We start from the raw sequence: 23,133 nt of genomic DNA on the forward strand, positions 1-23,133 counted from the left end.
GGACAATCACCTACAGGAGCTTAAAATCAGTGAGCGCACCAGCCATAACCAGCCTCATAGCTAGCCACCTGGCCTCCGATCCCCCTGACACCTCGGTTGACGGCCTGGTAGCCCAGTATAACACTGCTCTCTCCCAGAGTCTCGACTCACTTGCTCCCCTCATTACTCGTACAGTCTCCTTCACCCACTCAGCCCCCTGGTTCACCACCAGTCTCCATTCCATGAAAGTCTCTGGCCGCCACAGAAAATCTGGCCTCATAGTCCATCTGGAGGCGTATAGAGAGCATGTCAAATCTTATAAGGACGCTCTCTCAAAAGCTAAGGCACACTACTACTCCTCACTCATCGGTAACCAGCAACACCACCCCCGTATGGTCTTCTCCACCATAAACCGCCTACTCCGCCCAATTGACCCCCCAACCAAGCAGACGCCCCCGAGCTTTGCACCAGGTTCCTTGACTTCTTCGAGGACAAAGTTAACTCCATCCACCAGGAACTCCAGGCCTCTGCCCCCTCCCATCCACATGCCACACCACCTCCAGTCACTGTTCGCTCAACTCAACACCTGCCTCAATGTTGTCTCTCCTCCTTTGCACCAGTGGATGCCACACAGGTTACCAAACTTGTCTCAAAAGCTAAGGCTACAACCTGCTCCCTCTACCCCATGCCCTCTGCCCTGGTCAAAACTTGCCTACCCATCCTCTGCTCCACCATTGTTAAAATGATCAACTCCTCCCTGGAATCAGGCAAGGTTCCCGCCGTCCTTAAGATAGCAGCTGTCACCCCCATCGTCAAAAAACCTGGTCTCGACCCCAAGGACCCCAGCAACTTACGGCCGATCTCCAACCTTCCTTTTCTTAGCAAGATCATGGAAAGAGCTGTTGCTGCCCAACTCCACCATCATATGTCTGACCATGAGCTCTACGAACCCTTCCAATCAGGCTTCAGATCCAACCACAGCACAGAGACGGCCCTTATTAAAATAACCAATGACCTCTTCATAGCCGCCGATTCAGGCCTCGTCAGCATCCTTATCCTCCTGGACATCTCCGCCACATTCGACACAGTCTCCCACACTATTCTACTCAACCGCCTATCCCTCTACCATGGCCTCTCCGGTACAGCCCTCTCCTGGTTCCATTCCTACCTCTCCAACAGGCAACAGTTTGTGACCATCGGAAAATCGAGCTCTCCCCCAGCCCCTGTCAACCAAGGTGTGCCGCAAGGTTCGGTGCTCGGCCCCCTTCTATTTAACATCTACATGCTCCCCCTCGGTGAAATCATCCGCCAACATGGTCTCAACTTCCACTCCTATGCCGACTACACCCAACTCTACATCAGTACCAATCCATCATCCCAGCTACCCCTACTGTCACTAGTCAACTGCCTCCGCGACATCCACGCCTGGATGTCAAAAAATCTACTTAAACTCAACAATAACAAAACAGAGCTCATGGTTGTGGCCCCAAAAACACTGCTCCGGAAGGTTGGAGATCTGCTCCTCACCGTCGATGGCGGCTCCATCCACTCTGGACTCTAGCCTCACCTTCAACTCCCACATCAGGTCAACTGTCAAAACTGCATTTTTTCACCTACGAAACATCTCCAGACTCCGGCCCTCTCTCCCCGACCCTGTTGCAGAAATATTAATTCATACCTTCATCTCCTCTTGTCTGGACTACTGCAATGGAGTTCTGTTCAGGGTCACCAGCAAAGCCCTGGACAGGCTCCAGTACGTCCAGAACTCTGCAGCCAGGCTCCATTACCCCTACTGCAGCCAGGCTCCATCACCCCTACCCAGGCTCCATCACCCCTACCCTCATCCACCTTCACTGGCCCCCGGTAAAGTCATGCATCCAGTACAAACTCCTCCTGCTAACCTACAAATCTCTCCACTCCCTAGCCCCTCCATACATCTTTGACCTCCTTCAGCCCTACACCCCCTCTCGTCACCTGCGGTCCTCCGACAAAGGGCTGCTCTCCATCCAGCGCTCCAAGCTGAAAACATTTGGCAACAGAGCCTTCAGTGTCGCAGCCCCCACCCTCTGGAATTCTCTCCCCTCTGCAATCAGGAATGCAGACTCTCTGGACACCTTCAAAAAACACCTCAAACACCATCTGTTCACCGAGGCCTTTGACCTCAACTAATATGCAGTACCCAGCAACCTGTTCCTGTTTTGTTTTCTTCAGCCTATGTATCTGTATGACTATTATTACTTTTTTTGTTTTGTTTTGTTACTACCCATTGTAAAGCATCCTTGGGTTTCGTGAAAGGCGCTATAGAAATTGAAATGATTATTATTATTATTATTAGCAGTAATGCTGGGATCCTAAAGATCAAAAACAATGAACGGAAACTTAGAAATGATAAGATTAGGTACGTTTTTGTCCCAGGGAGCTACTGTTCAACAGCTGCATTAAACCTAAAACATATTGTGGCCAAAGGCCCATTAAAATAACATTCAGAGAGGAAACTATGTAAATATTGCACATGACTCGCAAAATGAATCACTAATCATTTACATGTGCGGTTACACAATGACAGATATAGTTCTAGTTTTGTTAGGGTATTCCTACCTTGGAGAATAGCCCTGCAGGCTGTGTGTCACTCTGTCTCACTCCCTGGTGTGTGTGCTCTCCTCTCTTACAGTGTCTTGAAGCATTCTGTGGACGCTACCTTTGAAGACAAGGGCCCCAGTCCAGGCTACAGGATAGAAATGTCCATCTTCTATGTGGTGTATTTCGTGGTCTTCCCTTTCTTTTTTGTCAACATCTTCGTTGCTCTGATCATCATCACCTTCCAGGAGCAGGGAGACAAGGCCATGTCTGAGTGCAGCTTGGAAAAGAATGAGGTAAAGCAGAAAGACGATGTCATCTGGACAGTCTGAATCCAGTCTGAATCCCGCGCACACTGCTGTAATCACTATCTCCATCATCAGGTTTACCTAATTTCGCCTTTTTGTTTGCTGGATAATCTAAAATGTTATGAACAGATTTTCTAAAAACATTGAAGAAAGGCTTGTGATAAAGGAGCCTGAGGAGCTCATATATACTGAGGCACAACCAACACGTCTTAAAAATGTTTGCAGACAAAGGTTTTGCTTATTGGTTTTATGGAGGTGTGATAAGTGTGTGTATTAGAGAGAATGTATAATTACCTCATTTTTAAATGTTGACACTGAGCACATTTAGTTTAGTACAGCACAGTGAAAACACATTGATAAAGCCATGTAAGAAATTCTCGTTCAATTTTGTGAACTGAAAAAAAAAAGCAGCAAGGACCAGAATGTTTGTTCGCTCACTGGTAATCAACCAAGACTGGGGTTTGCCAGCAGATGCTTTCACCTCACACAGACAGTGAAGCAGAGCTGTGCTTTCTCTGTTACAGAGGGCTTGTATTGACTTTGCCATAAATGCCAAACCTCTGACCCGCTACATGCCCCAGAACACACAGTCCTTCCAGTACAGGATGTGGAAGTTTGTGGTCTCACCTCCATTTGAGTACTCCATCATGATCATGATTGCCCTCAACACTGTGGTGCTTATGATGAAGGTAAGAACTTATGAGGGGGATATTACCAACATAATGCTAAATGTATGTCGTTTGTTAGGCCTTTTTGAATGTTATATGGAGTCAGTCCTGGATTCAATAGCTCGTGAAAGTAACATCTTGACACTTTGAGTCTGCTAAGTTTGTTCCCTGATACCTTTCTCACGTCTGTACAGTAAATATGAAGCAATTGCCAGAAGCTATTTCATTAGCATAAAGCCTGGAGGAAACAGCTAGCCAGCCTCTGTATAAAGGTAAAAACATGTTTAAAACCTAGAATGAGATGATGGCCATCCACATGCAGAAAGCATGTACAGAAAGTAGCTTCATACAGTATGCACTGAACAAACTGAAACAATTACTTCAATTAAATGTATTCTGTCAACACATGTTGCATAACTGTATTAGGTTAGTTGAAAGCAATAATATTAAGTTGAACCTAATATGTTTTGTTTGAACATTATATTATTGCTTTCAAAACTCTGTTGACATAATACATTTAATTAAAGTCTACATTTAGGTTTTTCAGTGAGGGAACTGGGATCAGTGTGGTGTTCATTACCTTGCTCAAGGGCACCATTGCAGTGCCTACGACGTGAACCGGCACCTCTCAAAGTACCGGTTCACACCAAATAACAGTTTTCCATAATCCCAAAACAATAAATAAAAAATATTACTCCAAAATGTCAGCAAGATAACTTTATATGACGTTGTCTTTCAGTTCCATGGAGCTCCAGACTTTTATGAAGCAATGCTGAAGAACCTCAACATCGTCTTCACCACTCTCTTTTCTCTGGAGTGTATCCTCAAGATCATTGCTTTTGGTCCATTGGTGGGTAATATCAATGAAACAACGTTACAAACTCTGAGTAATGAATCACAACTAATGATTTCAACTTTTGCTTCTCAGAACTACCTAAAGGATGCCTGGAACGTGTTTGACTTTGTCACAGTGTTGGGCAGCATCACTGACATCCTGGTGACTGAAATCAATGTAAGAGCATTTTTCTGAAACACCAATAATTAGAATAAAATCCTGTTTGTTCAGCAGCCCGTTATCCAGAAAACAGATGCCCATTGTTCCAAAGACCCATTGCTCCAAAAACACACTAGTCCAACAAACAGTAGTGACTTGTTATTATGCGAATTGACTGAAGTTTTTTCATCTTAAGGCGAATTACATAATAGGAAAAATGCCACCCTACAAAGTCCCTATAGCCTCTGATTGGCTAGGCACTTTGTCGGTTGAGTTGGTATAGTTTATGCACGAGGGGTTTGTTTATGTGCAGGGTAAAACATCTGGGGAGGACAACAAGAAGCAGAGTTGGGCAGTGTAAGGAAAATAATATCAATATTGGATCAAGAAAGTCTGGTGACGTCATGCCACCTGCAATCCTTCTCTTGCGATGGAGTGTTTGTTTCAGTGCGGTGTGTAATCAGAGCTATCAGGCCTTGGGAGCAATGGTCGGTTGCTTTAGTTGCTGTCATATGAATGCACTTTGTTCTTTGACAGCCTTGTTATCTTTCCAGACACTCTGTGGACCTGCATGCATGTGTGTACTGTGAAGTAGCTTTTGACTGATTTATATGTGTGTATTTGGTGAGCTGTATCAGTTTATGTTGGGCAATATTACTGTTCCTGTTCTCCCGCCTCTCTGTCCTCTCTCCTCACCTCCCTCTGTTATCCCTCTGTCTGTCTGTCTGTCTGTCTGTCTGTCTGTCTGTCTGTCTGTCTGTCTGTCTCTCTCTCTCTCTCTCTCTCTCTCTCTCTCTCTCTCTCTCTCTCTCTCTCTCTCTCTCTCTCTCTCTCTCTCTCTCTCTCTCTCTCTCTCTCGCTCTACGTTTCCATCTTGTCAACTGTCCTCCCTGGTGATGCCATGCCCTGGTCCCAAACATCACTAGACTACGGTGAGTGAATTTGCCTGCTCTTAGCTTGCCTTCGTTCTTATTTAATATATAAACAATATATGATATGATCTATAGATCAGGCTATGAATGATACATGAACAAACCTCTCTGCGTAAACCATCAGAATATAGATAGTGATTGGACTAGAACAGTAAGTGCTACTGAAGCAGATAATTCAGACTTTTTGAGAAGACAGCCTTTAAACATATGAAATGTAGACACTGCAGGTGAATTTTTAACTAATATCTGTTGACATGGAAAATCCCCAGAATCCATGCCTGAGGGGGCTTTATTCACTATTGTGTCAGTCTTTTTACAACAGGAAGTGAATTGACGTAATATATTTTATCAAGCCATCATTGCAAAGATAAAAAGGTGTCTTGCAAACCTGTCTTTCTGTTATCATGAATTTCTGATGACATCAGAGGGGTTACTTTCTCAGACTGGACAAAGCTCCTCCAGCTTCTGATGTTCAAATGCACCTTGAGGCCCAAAGCAGGAGATGGTTTGTTTCTCCTCATATCCTTGAGTGTCCAGTTAGATGAATAGAACATCAGATGTGCTCTGTGTGTAGTGTAGATTTATGTCTGCCCTATTTCACAATAAAGGAAAGACTCACAAAGTTTGGTAAGAAATCCCTTTTTGTTTCCACAGACTGTTTCTTTTGTGATGTTACAAGGAAGTAACATCAAGCCGAAATCTTAAACTTAAAAGAATAGAAGATTATATTTCAATCACGTACATTGAAATGTCTTTAAGGCAGCGACGTGCAGTCAGGGGAGGCAGAGCCTCACCTGTCATACTCCAATGTAACGGAAAAATAACTAAAGAAAAACTAAATAGTAATAATAATAAAATGTCTCCACTGATCTGTGTTGTAAGTGTGATTTCTGTTTGATTCCAATCGCTTTTTATAGTCAAAATCAGCAAATTGGCTGAGCTCCGCTACAACTACGGGTAGCGATGAGAAGTGAGGCAGGGACGAGCTCTGCCTCTCGTAAATCCACAGTAACTGGCTGGAGCGCGGGCACTAATTTAACGCGGGCACTTATTTTGTGAGCGCCCTCAAGCCAGTTACTGTGTGGTGAGGTGAGGCACAGATGAGCTCTGCCTCACCTCAGAATGCGGGCCCTAAGCGCATGCCTGCACCATCTCACTGTATGTCACCAATGTAATGTTTGTAGATCCCTTTATTACATTTATCCTCGCCATCCATAGTCTCTAAATAACTTATTTCATGTATATTTAGGCTCGCTGGTCTCATCATACAACAGCAATGAAAAAAGCACCAGGGGAGGCAGCCATAACCTCTGCCGCACTGAAGGGGGCGCACATGAGCCCACAGGTTCTTGTTGCTACTGTTATTCTACACAGAGACGGTAGATGCAAACAACAAGCTAGACTTTTGAAACTAGAGGAAGATAAGGAGGACTTTTACAAAAAAGTAATAGAGATTGTTGTCCAGAAGGATATAGCATGGACTTCATCTTCAAGTCAAGGTAAGACCACAATTGTAATGAAAATGGGATCTTACTAAGAAAGAACAATCCAATATTTAAATTGTGGGTAGGCCTATCCTTTTGTTGAACGGTCTGTTTAAAATGAATCGAAGCATCAGACTAAAAAAGCTTTTGAAAATAACCGAATATTTCGATTAAGGTCAAAATATCATATTTGTAAATCTGACTCTGAAAGAGTCAGTGCCTCACCAGCCATGAACCTCACCGCACGTCACTGCTTTAAGGAGTGATCTCTGGGCCATGATACAGATTTATATCAGCTCCTGGAAAATAGAGAGTCAGGATTAGTAAATTGAGAAGGCTTTCTCAACCCATGACCCAGAATATTGTAAAATCATAGTTCTGATGAGTAATGACTGAAGCTGAGGTGACTTTAATAAGCCCTGGTAAGGCTGTGTTCAGTGAGGGTATGTGGTTGATAATGGTTTGATGTCGTCTTTCTAACAGGACAGGCTGCTGAACCTGAGCTTCCTGAGGCTGTTCAGAGCGGCCCGGCTCATCAAGCTGCTGAGACAGGGCTACACCATCCGCATCCTGCTCTGGACCTTTGTCCAGTCCTTCAAGGTGCTCACACACCTGCACTTTTACACACTCACACACTCACATAAGGAAAAATACATAAGAAAAATACATTTCATATAAAAGTGCAGGTCGTCGTATGAAGGAGGTAAGAACAGGGTTGGTGGATGGGTCAAACAAACACAGGACATGTTCACTGTTCATGTCTCATGTGAAACCAAAAGTCAACATTGACTTATTTTTTAAGTTCTCTTTCTTTAGGAACACATTTGAGAATGCATATTTGCTGTTTGGGAACATTGTTTTTAAGAGACAGGGTGGACATATGTGTTTGTCAGGCCTATGTGTGTTTGTGAAATAATATTGGAGGGATTGTAAAGTCATTTGTCTTCTTTTACTGCGCTCAAAAATTCCTGCCTGGAATGTGTAAATGTGTTCTTGTTTTCCTGTTTCATGTTTCCTTTCCCCCAGGCCCTGCCTTATGTTTGCCTTCTGATTGCTATGCTGTTCTTCATCTATGCCATCATTGGGATGCAGGTGGGTAATGCTGTGCTCGCGGAGGTCATGATATTCATGTTGTGGTTTACCATTCCTAATAAAAAAAAAGGAAAACAGTACATATCCATTTCCCTCACTGTCTCTGCTGTAGGTGTTTGGCAACATTGCGATGAATGAGGACACAGCCATTAATCACCACAACAACTTTCGCACTTTTCTCCAAGCTCTCATGCTGCTGTTCAGGTATACAGTAACAAGCTTTATTATAATTGACGTATATATCACAAGCATTTTGGATAACTTTTACACTTATGGACAGTTTATGAAGACATTTACACTTGTACTTTCTACAAAATACACTTAGTTAAGAATCAACTATGTCAAATATCTACGACCGAGTATAAACACTTTTACCCATATACAGTATGTATAATCATAATGAGATTATCACTACTGATCCACTCATAGGTAAGAACATTTTAATCTTGTGGCTTTAACGCAATGGCTAGTTGAAGCCAATTTGACAAAACTGACTGTCAAGATCTTGTGCAATAAACATGCGATGTGCAATATAAACACTTACAGTACCCGTCAAAAGTTTGGACACACCTTGAAATTCGAAGTTATTTATTTATTTTAAATGTTCCTTCATTGTAGATGTATACTTCAAAACTATAAAAGAACACATATGGAATTATATAGTAAACAAAAAAGTGTGAAAAAATCCAGAATATGATTTATATTTTGCTGGCTACTGCAGAATGCTGTGGTAGCCATGCTGGTTAAGTGTGCCTTGAGTCTTGAATAAATCACCAACAGTGTCACCAGAAAGCGTCTCACAAAGACACGGAGGTTGGAACAAATTTGGACCCATCAGACCAAGTGTTTCTTGGCCCAAACAATTCTCTTCTTCTTGTTGTTCATCTTCAGTAGTCGATCTTTGCAGCGATTGGACCATGAAGGCCTGATTCAAGCAGTCTCCTCTGAACAGTGGAGGTTGAGATGATCTGCTACTTGAGCTCTGTGACCATTTATGTGGGCTCTAATGTGAGGTGCTTTAATTTGCAGTTTCTGAGGCTGGTAACTGATGTATTTATCCTCTGAGCAGAGGTAACTGATGTATTTATCCTCTGAGCAGATGTAACTCTGGCTCTTCCTTTCCCGGGGGGGGGGGGGGGGTCCTCATGAGAGCGAGTTTCATCATAGCGTTCGATGGTTTTTGCGACTGCACTTGAGGATACATTCAAAGTTCTTGACATTTTCTGGATCGACTGGCCTTCATTTCTTAAAGTGATGAAGGACGGTCGTTTCTCTTTTCTGAGTTGAGTCGTTCTTGCCATGATATGGATTACAGCAGTAGTCAAATAGGGCTTTCCACTGTGCACTAACCCTACCTCTGCACAACACAACTGATGCTCTCAAACACATTCAGAAGGCAAGTCATTCCACAAATTGACTCTTGACAAGGCACACGTGTTAACTGAAAACCATTCCAGGAGACGAACTCATGAAGCTGACTGAGAGTAGCCAAGAGTGTGCAAAGCTGAACGGGGCTACTTTGAAGAATCTAAAATAAAAATCATATTCTGGATTTGTTGACACATTTTTGTTAACTAGATAATTCAATATGTGTTCTTTCATAGTTTTGATGTCTTCAGTATTAATCTACAAAGTAGAACAAATTAAAATAGATAAAAAACTTTGAATTTGAAGGTGTGTCCAAACTTTTGACTGGTAGTGTATTTGCAATTATATTGGTGCTATAATCACTTTATGTGAAAAATACACCTTTCATAAATGTCCTCAATCTTTTTCAAGGTCACAATACTTAATATGCTATTTATGTCATTTAGTTGTACTTAAATTGCTGCTACACATTTTGTAGCCATGGTTGTGTACTTGTTTGGCTGTGTGACTATTAAAGGAATTGCGATTCTGATTCTGAATTTGAACTACTTCTCATTCTACATTATAATGTCTGTTTAATATCCGTGGAGCTGTAGCTGATAAAAAATGCTGCCAGCCATGTATTTCTCTTCAGGTATAGTCTGTCTCTCTCTCTGCCTCTGTTCTATCAGGAGTGCAACTGGTGAGGCCTGGCACGAGATCATGTTGTCATGTCTGAGTCACCGAGTCTGTGACGAGCGATCCGGCTCCCAGGGGAAAGAGTGCGGCAGTGATTTTGCTTACTTCTACTTTGTCTCCTTCATCTTTCTCTGCTCCTTCCTGGTTAGTCTGAAGTCTGCCAGAGCATTACATTCAGATGTGACATGTTGGTTTTGCAGGAAGCTCACATTGATCTCATCCCTAGGTCAATAAATCTACTTAGGTTTTAAACCTGATTCTGATTCTTCAAGAACTAGCGTGATAACAAAGTTGATTGCTTATTTATTCAGTTCATTCAGTTTCTGTTAAAGTGACATATCTGTATCAGAATCCCTTCTTTGGAGCCGTTCCTCTTTATTGATGCAGTTTATATACTGACAGAGCAGGGTGGTTGTTGTCTTTAGTCACTTACACACAAAAACATGAGGAAATTGTTGAAATATACTGCTAGTTTCAGCACCTGGTCGAACACAGGAGTAACTGTGCTTTATGTTTTGCAGATGCTGAACCTGTTTGTGGCTGTGATAATGGATAACTTTGAGTACCTAACCAGAGACTCCTCCATCCTGGGGCCTCATCACCTCGATGAGTTCATCCGGGTGTGGGCCGAGTACGACCCGGCTGCATGGTATGTTCACGCCTCCCTCTGGGCCCCCGAGAGTAGCATACAAAGTAGAGTGGGGGGAACAGATACCCTAACTTTACTACTATCTTTCCCCTTTGTTACCAAGGTTACTAAATGCGGCCTTGTGCAGAAGCCTTGTTCCTATAGCTTGTTGTATGCAGTCAGCCCGATGATTATTGATTTACTGTTGTCTTGAACGTTTGTTTATTTATGTGCTTGTTCTTCTCCACAGCGGACGGATTTCCTATAAGGATATGTACAATTTGTTACGAATTATCTCACCCCCCCTTGGCTTAGGGAAGAACTGCCCTAATAGGGTAGCATACAAGGTTTGCAAATACCTGACATTTCCGTCACTAGGGTGCTTTGTGTACTTCTATGCCAAGAGACTTTAAACTGAATGGCTGTGCACCAATGAAATCGCCTTTACACTAGCACCCGCCACTTCAAACTGACTGGCTTTGGTTGATGATGTCGGAGTGGAAACAAAGCTTTCAAAGCCACTGCAAAGTTATACAGCACACACATTTTAATAATCAGCATCAAAGTACTGATCACTAGTTTCAGGACATGTGTATACAACGTGTAAAACATCGAGGCATATTTGTTATATGAAAAAAGACTTGACTCAATCTTAAAAAATATGAATAAGGTCCAAAGCCTGATGAAGGATTTAATATTTTGATGGAGATGTCTCTGCCTCAGACCTATCTTGTGCTGGCATTGAAACCTTTGTCTCCGTGCACCCTGGTTCCAGTGGAATGTCTGCTGGCATGCTGAGGCAGACATCCCGTTAAGATGCTGTCATTTCTCTTCCCTCCCATCAGCATTCTGTGTGTTGGGTAAACCCATCCTCCCTTCTTCTCTCCCTCCTCCCCTTTCCCACCAAACTCACTCTTTACCACTCCATGTTTCCTGTCAGGGATCCTGAGCTCCACAGCGATGCATCCCTGTGCCCCGCCACCGCGGCCGAGGATGACATCCACCTTCCATCTCACCCTAGGAAATCTACTAACACAGATTTCTGTTTCTCCTTTCCATTATTCTCCTGTTCTTTTGTTCTTCTTCCTTTGTTCCTCACCTCCTTCTCTAACTCCCCATCCTTCTCTGTTTGCGTTTTGTTTTGTTTATTTCTGATTTCCTACCCTGTCAAGTGGCCGTATCAAGTACCTCGATATGTATCAGATGCTGCTCCACATGTCCCCGCCGTTAGGTTTGGGAAAGAAATGTCCGCCAAGAGTCGCCTACAAGGTAGACCCTCACCCTCCTCCACCTTCTCTCCTGTGCTCCACAGTCTTTCTCCCATTGGCGTGAACTCAAGCCAATGTGAACGTCTGTGCTCTGCAGTGTTCCCTCCTCTCTTCACTTTGTTTTGCTAGTGCGCTGATATTTTTGGTCTAAGCCCCTACCTCATCTTTACTGTCTGTACTCTTTCTTTCTCTCCTAAGACCCATCTCCTGTACTCTTTCTTTCTCTCCTAAGACCCATCTCCTGTACTCTTTATTTCTCTCCTAAGACCCATCTCCAATGATAACAGAGCTTAAAGAGCCTGTGACAAAGGTTTCCCCCATCATCCAAACCCATCAATTTTAGTAAATATTGTCCCCTTGAAAACCGTTACTGAACTGATTTTGGATATTTGTACTTTGATAACCATTAATCTGCCCTTCAATGTTGACCATATTCTGGATCTTCTCGGGGATTCTTCAAATCCCACCAAATTATGTGTGACGTCATTGCAGGCCAAGAGCTCCAGCTGCACCGTTCCGGATCCCAGCATCTGCATGTAAACGCACGATGGTGCACACAGCAGCAAGCTCAGACAGCGATGACAGTTTCATTTTGAACGTGTCTGAGAGCTCATATGAAGCTGAAGGATCGGTTTATGTTGTATCTGTTAGAAGTTTAGGAATTAGGTGCGTCAATATGGGCGATCATACGGTCATGTAGCCAGTGGTGGACTGGGACTAAAAATCATCCCGGGACTCTCGACCGGCCCACTTCGCTAGTAAATTGTCAACGGGGGGAGTTGGGGATGTGCTAGTGATTTATCCGACCGGCCCACTTCGGTACCGGCCCCTCGGGATTCGTCCCGATGGCCAGTCCGCCACTGCACCCAGCCCAGCCCACGTAAACTGTCAACGGGGGGAGCCTCGCTGCGGGGAAACGGTGGACCTAGTGTCCCGATCGGAGTGGGAATAATAATAATAATAATCCGTGCATTTTATCCATGAATTTCGCCAACATTGTGGTAAAGAAAACACATGTTTAATCCATGTTGGTGTACTACAACTACAAAAAGCATCGGTTTGTTTTCTCATCAGGAAATGCAGACCGGCTCAAACAAACTATTTTTAATCATCATCCTCACGATCATTTAATGTATCATATGTTCGCCGAATTGACATGAAAGCACTAATAAATGTAGTTTCATCCACTTGAGTTTACAACTACAAAAATAATCGATTTGTTTTTATATCACATCCTACGGGAGGAAATTCAGTAGCTCTCACTACCGATTTGTAATCCTAATGTAATCATCATCTTCACCACGATCATTTATGTTTATGTTCGCCGAATTGACATGAAAGCACTGACAAATATGAATATAGTGTAGTCAACTTCATTAAAACGTTATTAACGTGCCTAAACCATACTGTATATATAAATGGACGAAGTGTCATTTTGACATCACCCATAGGATTCTGCAGAGTTGCCGAGAAACCCTTAGTAGGCGGAGTCGGCCACTAACGGCTTGACAGCAACGTCAGTCTAATCCCGCCTGCTGCAAATAAGGGCAAAGAGGCGGAGCCGAGGCGGAGCCGAGGCGGAGCCGAGGCGGAGCCGAGGCGGAGCCGAGGCGGAGCCGAGGCGGAGCCGAGGCGGAGCCGAGGCGGAGCCGAGGCGGAGCCGAGGCGGAGCCGAGGCGGAGCCGAGGCGGAGCCGAGGCGGAGCCGAGGCGGAGCCGAGGCGGAGCCGAGGCGGAGCCTGCTGCCTCCGAATTGGAAGTAAACAGAGCTAGCTCAAGCTAAGAAGCTAAGCTAACATGAAATACATGCATACCAAGTGACTGCTAACAGTGTAGTTCCCCTATATAAACGTTACATTCATAATCAAATGAGACAATCTGCAAGAGAATTAGCTATATTTTTGCGATGTTCGAAATGATTGATATTTATCGGAACGGTATCGCACCTTCTTTTTTAAACTGACGGTACGAGATTACCAGTAGCCCAATATTTCATTGCACAACAGTTGTTGGGAGGCTGTCACAGGCTCTTTAAGACATACAGTTATTTTAATCAACATACCTATACTTAATTATGCAGGATTCTTTCTCCCTTTTGTTGTAATATTATTATTTCCTTTGAATGGTATACCCCGGTTTGACTCTGTGGAGCAGTGGGTGTGTGTGTGTTACTGTGAGGCTGTGTGTGTGTGTGTGTGTGTGTGTGTGTGTGTGTGTGTGAGCTCTTGTAGGTTAGTGTTTGTGTAGCTTCTGTTGCTTTTCTGTGGGAGTAATACTATGTGCTTCTCACTTTATGATTCTGTCTTTGCTGCCCATCCCCTTTTTCTCTCAGCTCATCTCAGTCTATCCACTGTTGGAAATATTTGTGTGTGTGTTTGTCTGTGCGTGTGTATTTATTTTAAGATAAATATTGATTAGGATGGCATTTCCACCTGATAAAGCAGTTGGTGGGATCTGTATCTGGATGGCTTATGCAGAAGGGCCAAACACTATAATTTGTCAAATATCCACTTGAGTCTGGCTCGAATAAGGAGCAATCTCCATCGACCCCTTATGTGCCCAGATCCCATTAGAACTTTAGAGACAATTGCTATTTTTTAGATCAGGTTGGAGTTGCTGGAGCCCCCTCTTTATACTTGAGTTTGAGTTGAGTTGAATTGAGTTTTACAACCAGACTTTCATTCAAGTCAAAACAATAACAGACGACTTTGATGGCACAGTGAGAAGCATGGGATTATGGAAATATTTATTTGCTTTTCCTGGTCAGGATTCCTTCAGTGTTCCTTGCCCCACACTTGTCAGTTTCACGTTTAATATCACTCTTTCCAGATGTCTGATGACTCAAATCCTATATGTGTATCCAACAATTGTGGCTTAAAACTTCTGGCAGACAACTACAACGCTGCATGCGGGGGTGTGACGCCACACAGGCACCCAGATTAAATGCAATATTGATTCATGTTAGAGAATTATCTAGGTTTTAAAAATGGTAGTAAACATTAAGTGTAATGTGTAATATATTAACAACTCAATAGAATATAACCGGTCTAGTAGTTTTGACCCTTTTAAACTGTAAATTAAACAAACTTCCACATGTTTTGTTGAAATCTGCCATGTTGATCTTCTTGACCCCATTTTTGCATATCTTCTATGAGGCTTTAAAAAGGATTGATATTTAAATCAAATATAGCTTCTCAATTGCTTTACATGTTAAACACCTGCAGCATAGGACATTACTAACTGTTCTCCTGTCTGTGTAATTGATTGTGCAGCATGTAGTTGTTTGTGCGTTAGTGGAATGACAGACCACATGCATATTTGTGTGTGTGTGTGTGTGTGTGTGTGTGTGTGTGTGTGTGTGTGTGTGTGTGTGTGTGTGTGTGTGTGTGTGTGTGTGTGTGTGTGTGTGTGTGTGTGTGTGTGTGTGTGTGTGTGTGTGTGTGTGTGTGTGTGTGTGTGTGTGTGTGTGTGGTGTGTGTGTGTGTGGTGTGGGTGTGTGTGGTGTGTGTGTGTGTGTGTGTGTGTGTGTGTGTGTGTGTGAGTGAGTGAGTGAGTGAGTGAGGAGTGAGTGAGTGAGTGAGTGAGTGAGTGAGTGAGTGAGTGAGTGAGTTGAGTGAGTGAGTGAGTGAGTGAGTGAGTGAGTGAGTGAGTGAGTGAGTGAGTGAGTGAGTGAGTGAGTGAGTTCCTCAGCTCTCCACCCCCATCTCTTTCTGACTATGGTCTGTCTTACTCTCTGCACTGCCACTGATAGCACATGTAGGTGAATGCTTTTTGTGTCCAGGGGAGCTCAACTCAAACACAAACAATCCAATAGCATTGTGTATGCATCTCGTGGGGGCATAAGTCCTATACGAACAAAGTATTGCTTCTAAGGCTGCCCAGGCTTGGTGGAATACACACTCTTTATGTAGCATACTACAATACAGTACAATAGAGCATACTCAACCATCTCAACACCAAGTTGATGACTGCTAGGATAGCAACCAGAGTCGAGCTCCTGCGACTGTCCAGGCAACGTCATGGTTATGCGTTACATGCCTACTCTCACCTTTATTTTGGTCAATATCAGTCTTGCACCAGTGCACTTTGACTTGCAGCGTAGTGCATACTGTAGCAAATAGCAGTGAATGTGAATGTGTAGTTTGTCACCTCTGTACGTTCTTGTAGAGAAGGCCTTTTGTGTGCTGTCTCAGTAACGTTTTATCTATTGCCAATGTTGTACACATAATAACAAAATTTAGCAAGTCACCTTTAAGGTACTTTATGCTAACAGAGTGAATCCATGGCGGGTATTGAAGGGCAGCAGCACATAGACTGCTTTCTCTGGGTGACCTGTATGTTCTGCTGGGGCTGTCTGCTATCACTCAGTCATCTAAAGTCTCTCTGTCACAACTCGTCTCCTCTCCTCAGCGCCTTGTCAAAATGAACATGCCCATCGCCGAGGACAACAGCGTCCACTTCACCTCCACCCTGATGGCCCTCATCCGCACTGCCCTGGAGATCAAACTGGCCTCAGGTTAGAAAACCACACCACACTATCATGTGGCTAGAATAGAGAATTGTATGACATCCTCTATGGTTTCCACTCGAGATAAGACATAATATGAATAATGTTAACCTTGCATCCCTCTGACCTTTGGTTTGAGAAAATAAAATACAGAAGTAGCCATTTCAGAGTTTCCATGCCATCACAGCAAATACAGGGCAGTCTAACAAGTCTGAACACACAACGCATTTTCTACTGACTTCTGTTGGTGCCTTTCCATTCATCTGTTTAAATGCACAAAATCCAGAACTGCACTTGAAACATTAAATGTGTGTGCCATCGAGTGGCCCATGGTGGTGGGGGGTTATGGTATGGGCAGGCGTATGTTATGGACGACGAACACAGGCCACTCGATTCACAACATTACCCTAACCCTACCCCTCACACCAGATACTGACTGGTTTTCGGACCCCCCCAATAAAGCAAAAATGCACGTTTCAGAGTGGCCTTTTATTGTGGACAGCCTAAGGCACACCTGTGCAATAATCATGCTGTCTAATCAGCATCTTGATATGCCACACCTTTGAGGTGGGATGGATTATCTCGGCAAAGGAGAAGTGCTCACTATCACAGATTTTTTCAGATTTGTGAACAATATTTGAGAGAAATGGTTATTTTGTGTATATAGAAAATGTTTTAGATCTTTGAGTTCATCTCTTGAAAAATGGGAGCAAAAACAAAAGTGTTGCGTTTATATTTTTGTTCAGTGTAGTTGGAAGATGATTATTTTTACTATCTCTCCTTCACTCCCTTTTTTATTACAACACTTTATACAGTTCTGTGGCTGGCAGTTGATCTATGTGTTTTAATTAAAAGGTTAAAAGTGTGTCTCTGTGTATCTCCAGGCATGGTAGCCCAGCGACTCTCTGACGCTGAGTTAAAGAAGGAGCTGTCCACAGTGTGGCCCAGCCTCTCTCAGAAGACCATGGATCTGCTGGTAACCCCACACACAGGTAAGGCTCTCACCAACATCACATTCTGAACCCTCAGACACTCTCCTTGTTCCAACCTGAAGGCAGTGATCTGGTGGGAGACACATTGTTTCAAATATAGGCTAAAGTCCGTTTTTAATAAAAGTAACTAAATGTGTAAGTGTATTTTTACTATGATATGTTTTATAGATGTTAGTGTGCAAGAGTGCATGCCTGTAGACACAACTTACTCTGCCGTTTTGCATCCACCTTTTGGTAAGAAGTATTCTCCACCAAATTCACACACAGATCCATTTCCCTACAATTCTGTCAATGCGTTGTTTCCCCTAAAAATCTATTTTAATTGCTTTCTGTGAATTAATCAAACCACTCACTGTACAGAGTAATACTTTCCTTTATCTTATGTAAACCACTAGGGAGATCACAGGGTAAATATAAATGAATTGTGGAGTAAGGAATGACTCAGCACATTTTCTTTCTCATTTTGATTCTTTAGTCCTCTCCTCTCCTGTTCTCCTCTCCTGTTAGAGTCGGGAGGGCTGATAATTTATTCCGGCAAATTACTCATGCCTACTAATTGACCTAACCGAAGTTATTGAGTCTATGTAAATGTACTGCTTGGCTCAGATCCACCAACGTCAGCAAGATCTCACCTCTATTAACTCCTGAAGAACCAGGTTCAATGAACTGCTTTTTCAATTCAGACAACTCTCTTAAATCTGTTTAAGCGATCCCGAAGGATTTTGATTTCAGTAAATGAGGTGTGGCCCTACCTAAGTGTGAGTATGGCAGGGTGCAATCTTACCTTTTAAGCAGAAGAGGAGAGCGCAGATGTCTTTTAAGTTGTCCCAATCCAAAAGGTGGGATCAGTTTATTTGAAGAAAAATGGTCCAAACGTATAGAGTTTTTACCTTCTCTCGTTACAACATTATAATCATACTAAACGTATCATGCTGTGATCATGTTCTAATATGCAACCCTAAATCACAGTTTTACATTTATTAGACTAAATTGTAACTTCAACTGCCCAATTCAGTTGTGATATTTAAATCTCCCGATACAATTTAGAGGCATTGCCTCATAAATGACCGGTGATAATAAAAAGCACATTCAAACTTTCATTCACCAAATCAATTCACATCAATTCCATACCTATATTCCGACAGGTGGCAGGAGCTAACATTCACAAACACATACCTATATTCCGACAGATGGCGGGTAACATTAACAAACACATACCTACAGTATATTCCGCATGAATTCGGAGGAAGATCCTCACAGGTGGCGGGTACTAATACTCACAAACACACTCCTATATTCCGACAGATGGCGGGTACTAACATTCACAAACACATACAGTACCTATATTCCGCATGAATTCGGAGGAAGATCCTCACAGGTGGCGGGTACTAATACTCACAAACACACTCCTATATTCCGACAGATGGCAGGTACTAACATTCACAAACACATACCTATATTCCGCATGAATTCGGAGGAAGATCCTCACAGGTACTAATACTCACAAACACATATTAATTCATTCCAATCATTCAACCCAGAAATTCGAGAGATATTTACCAAGTTTGAGAGAACCTTACCGAGAGCAAAACCCCAGCTCTCCAGGGAGAGAGCTTTACTGGGAGAGAGTATACCAGGGGAACCCCCCCCCTCTCTCTTCTTTATCAATAAGTCAGGAGCCCCCCTCCTTATGCACCGCTGTAAAGCCCCTGTCACACTGTCCCGAAATTGACACCCGATGGACACACAAATATGGAATTGTGAATTTCGCACGAAGATGGCCCCGAACCACACACGAAGGCAACATTTACATTACATTTAAGACATACAACTGCAACGAAAGTAACACAAACAATTATGTTAAAGTACTATGATACAGTACTGATATTTTCAGACTTTGTTCTTTACTTTATCCGTCTTTATATGTAGAAGATTAAGTTTTCTCCATCATGTTGTTTCCATAGCAACAACAACTTTCTGTCAACTCGCCTTCAAAATAATATATTATATCCTTTTTAGTTTCATAGAACATAAATTGGGTTGTGTACATGATTTTGTTGTGCAATAAAACAACCCGATGGACACACGATAAAGGAAATGTTCAAATTCGGCTCTGATCGTAGCAACATCTGGCCATTCGTGAGGGCATCTTAAGCCATCGTATGATCGCTGGTGGAGTTTCTCACAACTTCGTGAGCGGTGGCAAAATCTTTGGCATAACAAAAAATAGCCGAAGGACCTTGCGAAGGTTCATTTTCGTGTTGAATTCGTGTGTCCATTTTGCCCTTCGTAAGGCCATCGTGAGGGCATCTTGTTATCATCAGTGCCATCGGGCATTCGCCCCGATCAGAGTGATGGTGAATGCACCGATGATAACACGAAGATGACACGATTTGACAAGATGCCCTCACGAGTGCCTTACGAAGTTGCCGCTCACGAAGTTGCTGCCGGAGCCTGAGAAACTCCACCGGCGGTCATACGATGGATTAGATGCCCTCACGAATGGCCCGATGTTGCTACGATCACAGCCGAATTTGAATATTTCCTTTATCGTGTGTCCATCGGGTGTCAATTACGGGACAGTGTGACAGGGGCTTAAGGAAAGAGGGAAGAAACTGCCTCCTCTCTTATCAGTGACACCCATAAACCATTATAGGCCTTACACTCAACTTAACAAACCACTTTGTTTATACTGTAATATAGAAAAGCATAAAATATGAAGCATTTTCATTGTGGGTTATACAAGAATATAATTGATTATATTTGATTATAACTTACTTTCGTTTTAATTATTCAACCTAATATGGAGATCTCAACACTCCTCTCCTCTCCTGTTCTCCTCTCCTCCCCTGTTCTCCTCTCCTCTCCTTCCTCCCTTCTCCCCTCTACATGTCTCTCACATCATTTCCTCTCTCCTCCTCCTCAGCCAATGAGCTGACGGTGGGGAAGGTGTATGCGGCCCTGATGATCTTTGACTACTACAAGCAGAACCGAGCGCGGAGGCTGCGGCTGCAGCAGCAACAGGGCGCTTCAGGCTCCCAGGTACAACACACACATGCCTACATACTCACACACACACACACACACATATACACACACACACGCGCACTGAGGCAAATGCATTGGAAGGACTGGTGCAAACCTATATGCATGAGCCCTATATATATATATTCATGTTGCACTGCTGGAGGAGCCTTGGACTTCAGTTTTTCATTGCCATATCTACACTGTAGCTGCTGTGCATATGACAATAAAGCCTTGGATCTATATGCCTGCATGCATACACACACTTAAATAATTAGCTTGAGCTGCATCTTTTTAGTGTGCTCTTTCAATTTAGTGGGAAACATGACCTTATCTGTATATAGTCTAGTTGCCAGCATAGTGAAGCTGGAAATGTTGAGTACCCCAAAGTTTTCTGATAGATGTATAGTACAGGTCCCCAGCACATAGAAACTCCCGCATGATAATCTGCATGTGTTGGGCAATTTGCACAATCAGCATACATTGCATTAATTAGCATTAATGGTATTATGGCCTATGTAAATAGAAACGGTTTGACCCTTTTGGAAACATTTTGAGTGGTTTTGGGGGTTATTGAAGATGCTGAATCCATTTCTGACAGGATCAAAAATTGCTGTTTTAACCAGAAAGTGGCCATATTTGTACTGATTTTGACCATGAGCAGTGTTGCGACCATTGGATATAGAGAGCAGAAGATGAAAAACATGATGATCTCTACTGTGGACAATTCCTTTTCAAATAAATAAGCAATCTGTCCAATCCAAATGATCCAGATGCCCCTCAAACTTCCCAAAATGTATCTAAATCAGCCCACCGAGAGTATAAATATGGCCACTTTTTGGTTAAAACTGAAATGTTTTATCCTGAATACTAATTAAAAAATGTTTTGTAAATTTCCCAACATATGTTTCTATTATGTTGGGGACCCGTACTTTACATTTCTATCATCAAACCTTGGGGTGTTCAACATTTCTGGGTTCACTATTGAACTCTATGAGCTCGCAACTACTGTAGACTAAACGCTCATAATTATTTTAAGAATAAAGCACTTTTGTAATTAATATTTTTAAAAATCTCAGCGACCTCCTTCAGTACACGAATGTCCCCCTAGGGCAGGGGTCTGCAACCTTTTTGACCAAAAGAGCCATTTTGCTCCTTCTTCCCAAAGAATATTTTTGCCTGGAGCCGCAAAACATATTTCATAGCTTGATAACTTATAAAGTTGTATTTATTGTTATATCAGACAAAAACTACAGTTTTTTGCATTTATTATGCTGCGTTCACACCGGACGCGATGTTTGGGGGCGGCGCGATTACATATAAAGTCAATGCAGAGACGCGGTCAGACGCGAATTCGCTCCGACGGCGAGCATGAAGCGGTGGACGCGGCGCGAATCACGCGATTGAACGGTGCTGCGTCAAACGCGAGAGTTCAATTTTTTCAACTCGAGTGTCAAATTCACGTGACGCGTTCACGCGGAAGCCAATCAGCGGTGAGGATCTCAGCCTGCCGTCACTGACGTTCAACCAGAAAACATCAGCCGTTAGCTGTTAGCACACAGAGTTCAGAAACTGGACAAAAGTTTTGTCAGGTTTACGAAAGTAACTGTAATCAGATTACTCGTTTTTCAAATGTGTTAGAAATTAAAATCAATGTTTTGATGGCATAATGTACCTTAAATGTACCTTTAGTTTAAATGCTGTTTTATACTGAAAAACCAGAAGTTCTTGTGCACAACCAGTTAAGCTTTTATTCTGAAAATCCTTCATCTCCGGTTAGCATTTAGCATGAGGCTAATATACCATTTCCTATAGAGGTGAATTTAGCAGCGATATGATATGATGTTGCACACCGAAACCTACTGATTTCAACACTACAACTATAGACGTTGAGATATTATTATTGTTGGATATTAAATGAAGGTACAGTTTATTTGAGTACGTTATCGTTTACAGATGTGGGTAGCATGTCACAACATTCGGAACGACCGGAAATCAAATTGCTGTGAAGTATTTCCTGTATTTTTTGGAGTATTGATTACAGCGTTTAGAATGTGTTAAATGAAAAGTCATGAAAGAGTTAAGGAGGAGAAAAGGCGTGTTTAGATATATATTGAATGTACAATGTCTGTATCCTGTGATATGCGTAACAACGGACATTAAATACGTGGAGAGCCGGCCCCCAGGGAGGAGCCAGGAGAAGCTAAACAGCGAAACCTGAGGGGTTCGGCCTCTTTTCTCTGCTAACGAGAGCCAGATGCACAGCTGTTGGACCATATCCGGTTTGTGACTTTACCGCGCCTTTTTTATTAATTAAAGTACCAATTTTGAACCTCCAGAGACTCCATTTAGTCTCCTTTTTTTAAGCTTCTCTTTCCTGGACGCTGAGAATAAGAACACAGTTAACAAATGTAACGCGAGCTGAATACTTGATTTTTGTATTCTGATTACGTAACTCCGTTACATGTATTCCGTTACAACCCAACCCTGGCTATTTATTACATTATATAAAACTGTTAACCTCTAATAAGAAACAAAGAACTCCTATAAGGAGAATTACAAATAATACACAGGCCTACTTTAAAATAAATTAAACACAGCACTTGGGGAGTCCTCTGCACATTTGAAGGAAACC

General features: G+C 42.7%; 1 protein-coding gene across 1 annotated transcript in view; it reads left to right on the forward strand.

The window, feature by feature from the left end:
* Window positions 1-23,133, forward strand: part of cacna1ba (calcium channel, voltage-dependent, N type, alpha 1B subunit, a) — a 331,900-nt gene that overhangs the window by 271,651 nt on the left and 37,116 nt on the right. The window contains 14 exon segments of the mRNA XM_034200269.1: window positions 2,651-2,852; window positions 3,389-3,553; window positions 4,272-4,382; window positions 4,461-4,544; window positions 5,453-5,458; window positions 7,426-7,542; window positions 7,969-8,034; window positions 8,147-8,238; window positions 10,074-10,224; window positions 10,602-10,729; window positions 11,881-11,977; window positions 16,386-16,491; window positions 17,367-17,474; window positions 20,401-20,516. Of these exon segments, the coding sequence (XP_034056160.1) occupies window positions 2,651-2,852; window positions 3,389-3,553; window positions 4,272-4,382; window positions 4,461-4,544; window positions 5,453-5,458; window positions 7,426-7,542; window positions 7,969-8,034; window positions 8,147-8,238; window positions 10,074-10,224; window positions 10,602-10,729; window positions 11,881-11,977; window positions 16,386-16,491; window positions 17,367-17,474; window positions 20,401-20,516 (1,549 nt within the window).

Source organism: Gymnodraco acuticeps, unplaced genomic scaffold, assembly GCF_902827175.1.
Source record: "Gymnodraco acuticeps unplaced genomic scaffold, fGymAcu1.1, whole genome shotgun sequence".
NCBI lineage: Eukaryota > Metazoa > Chordata > Actinopteri > Perciformes > Bathydraconidae > Gymnodraco > Gymnodraco acuticeps.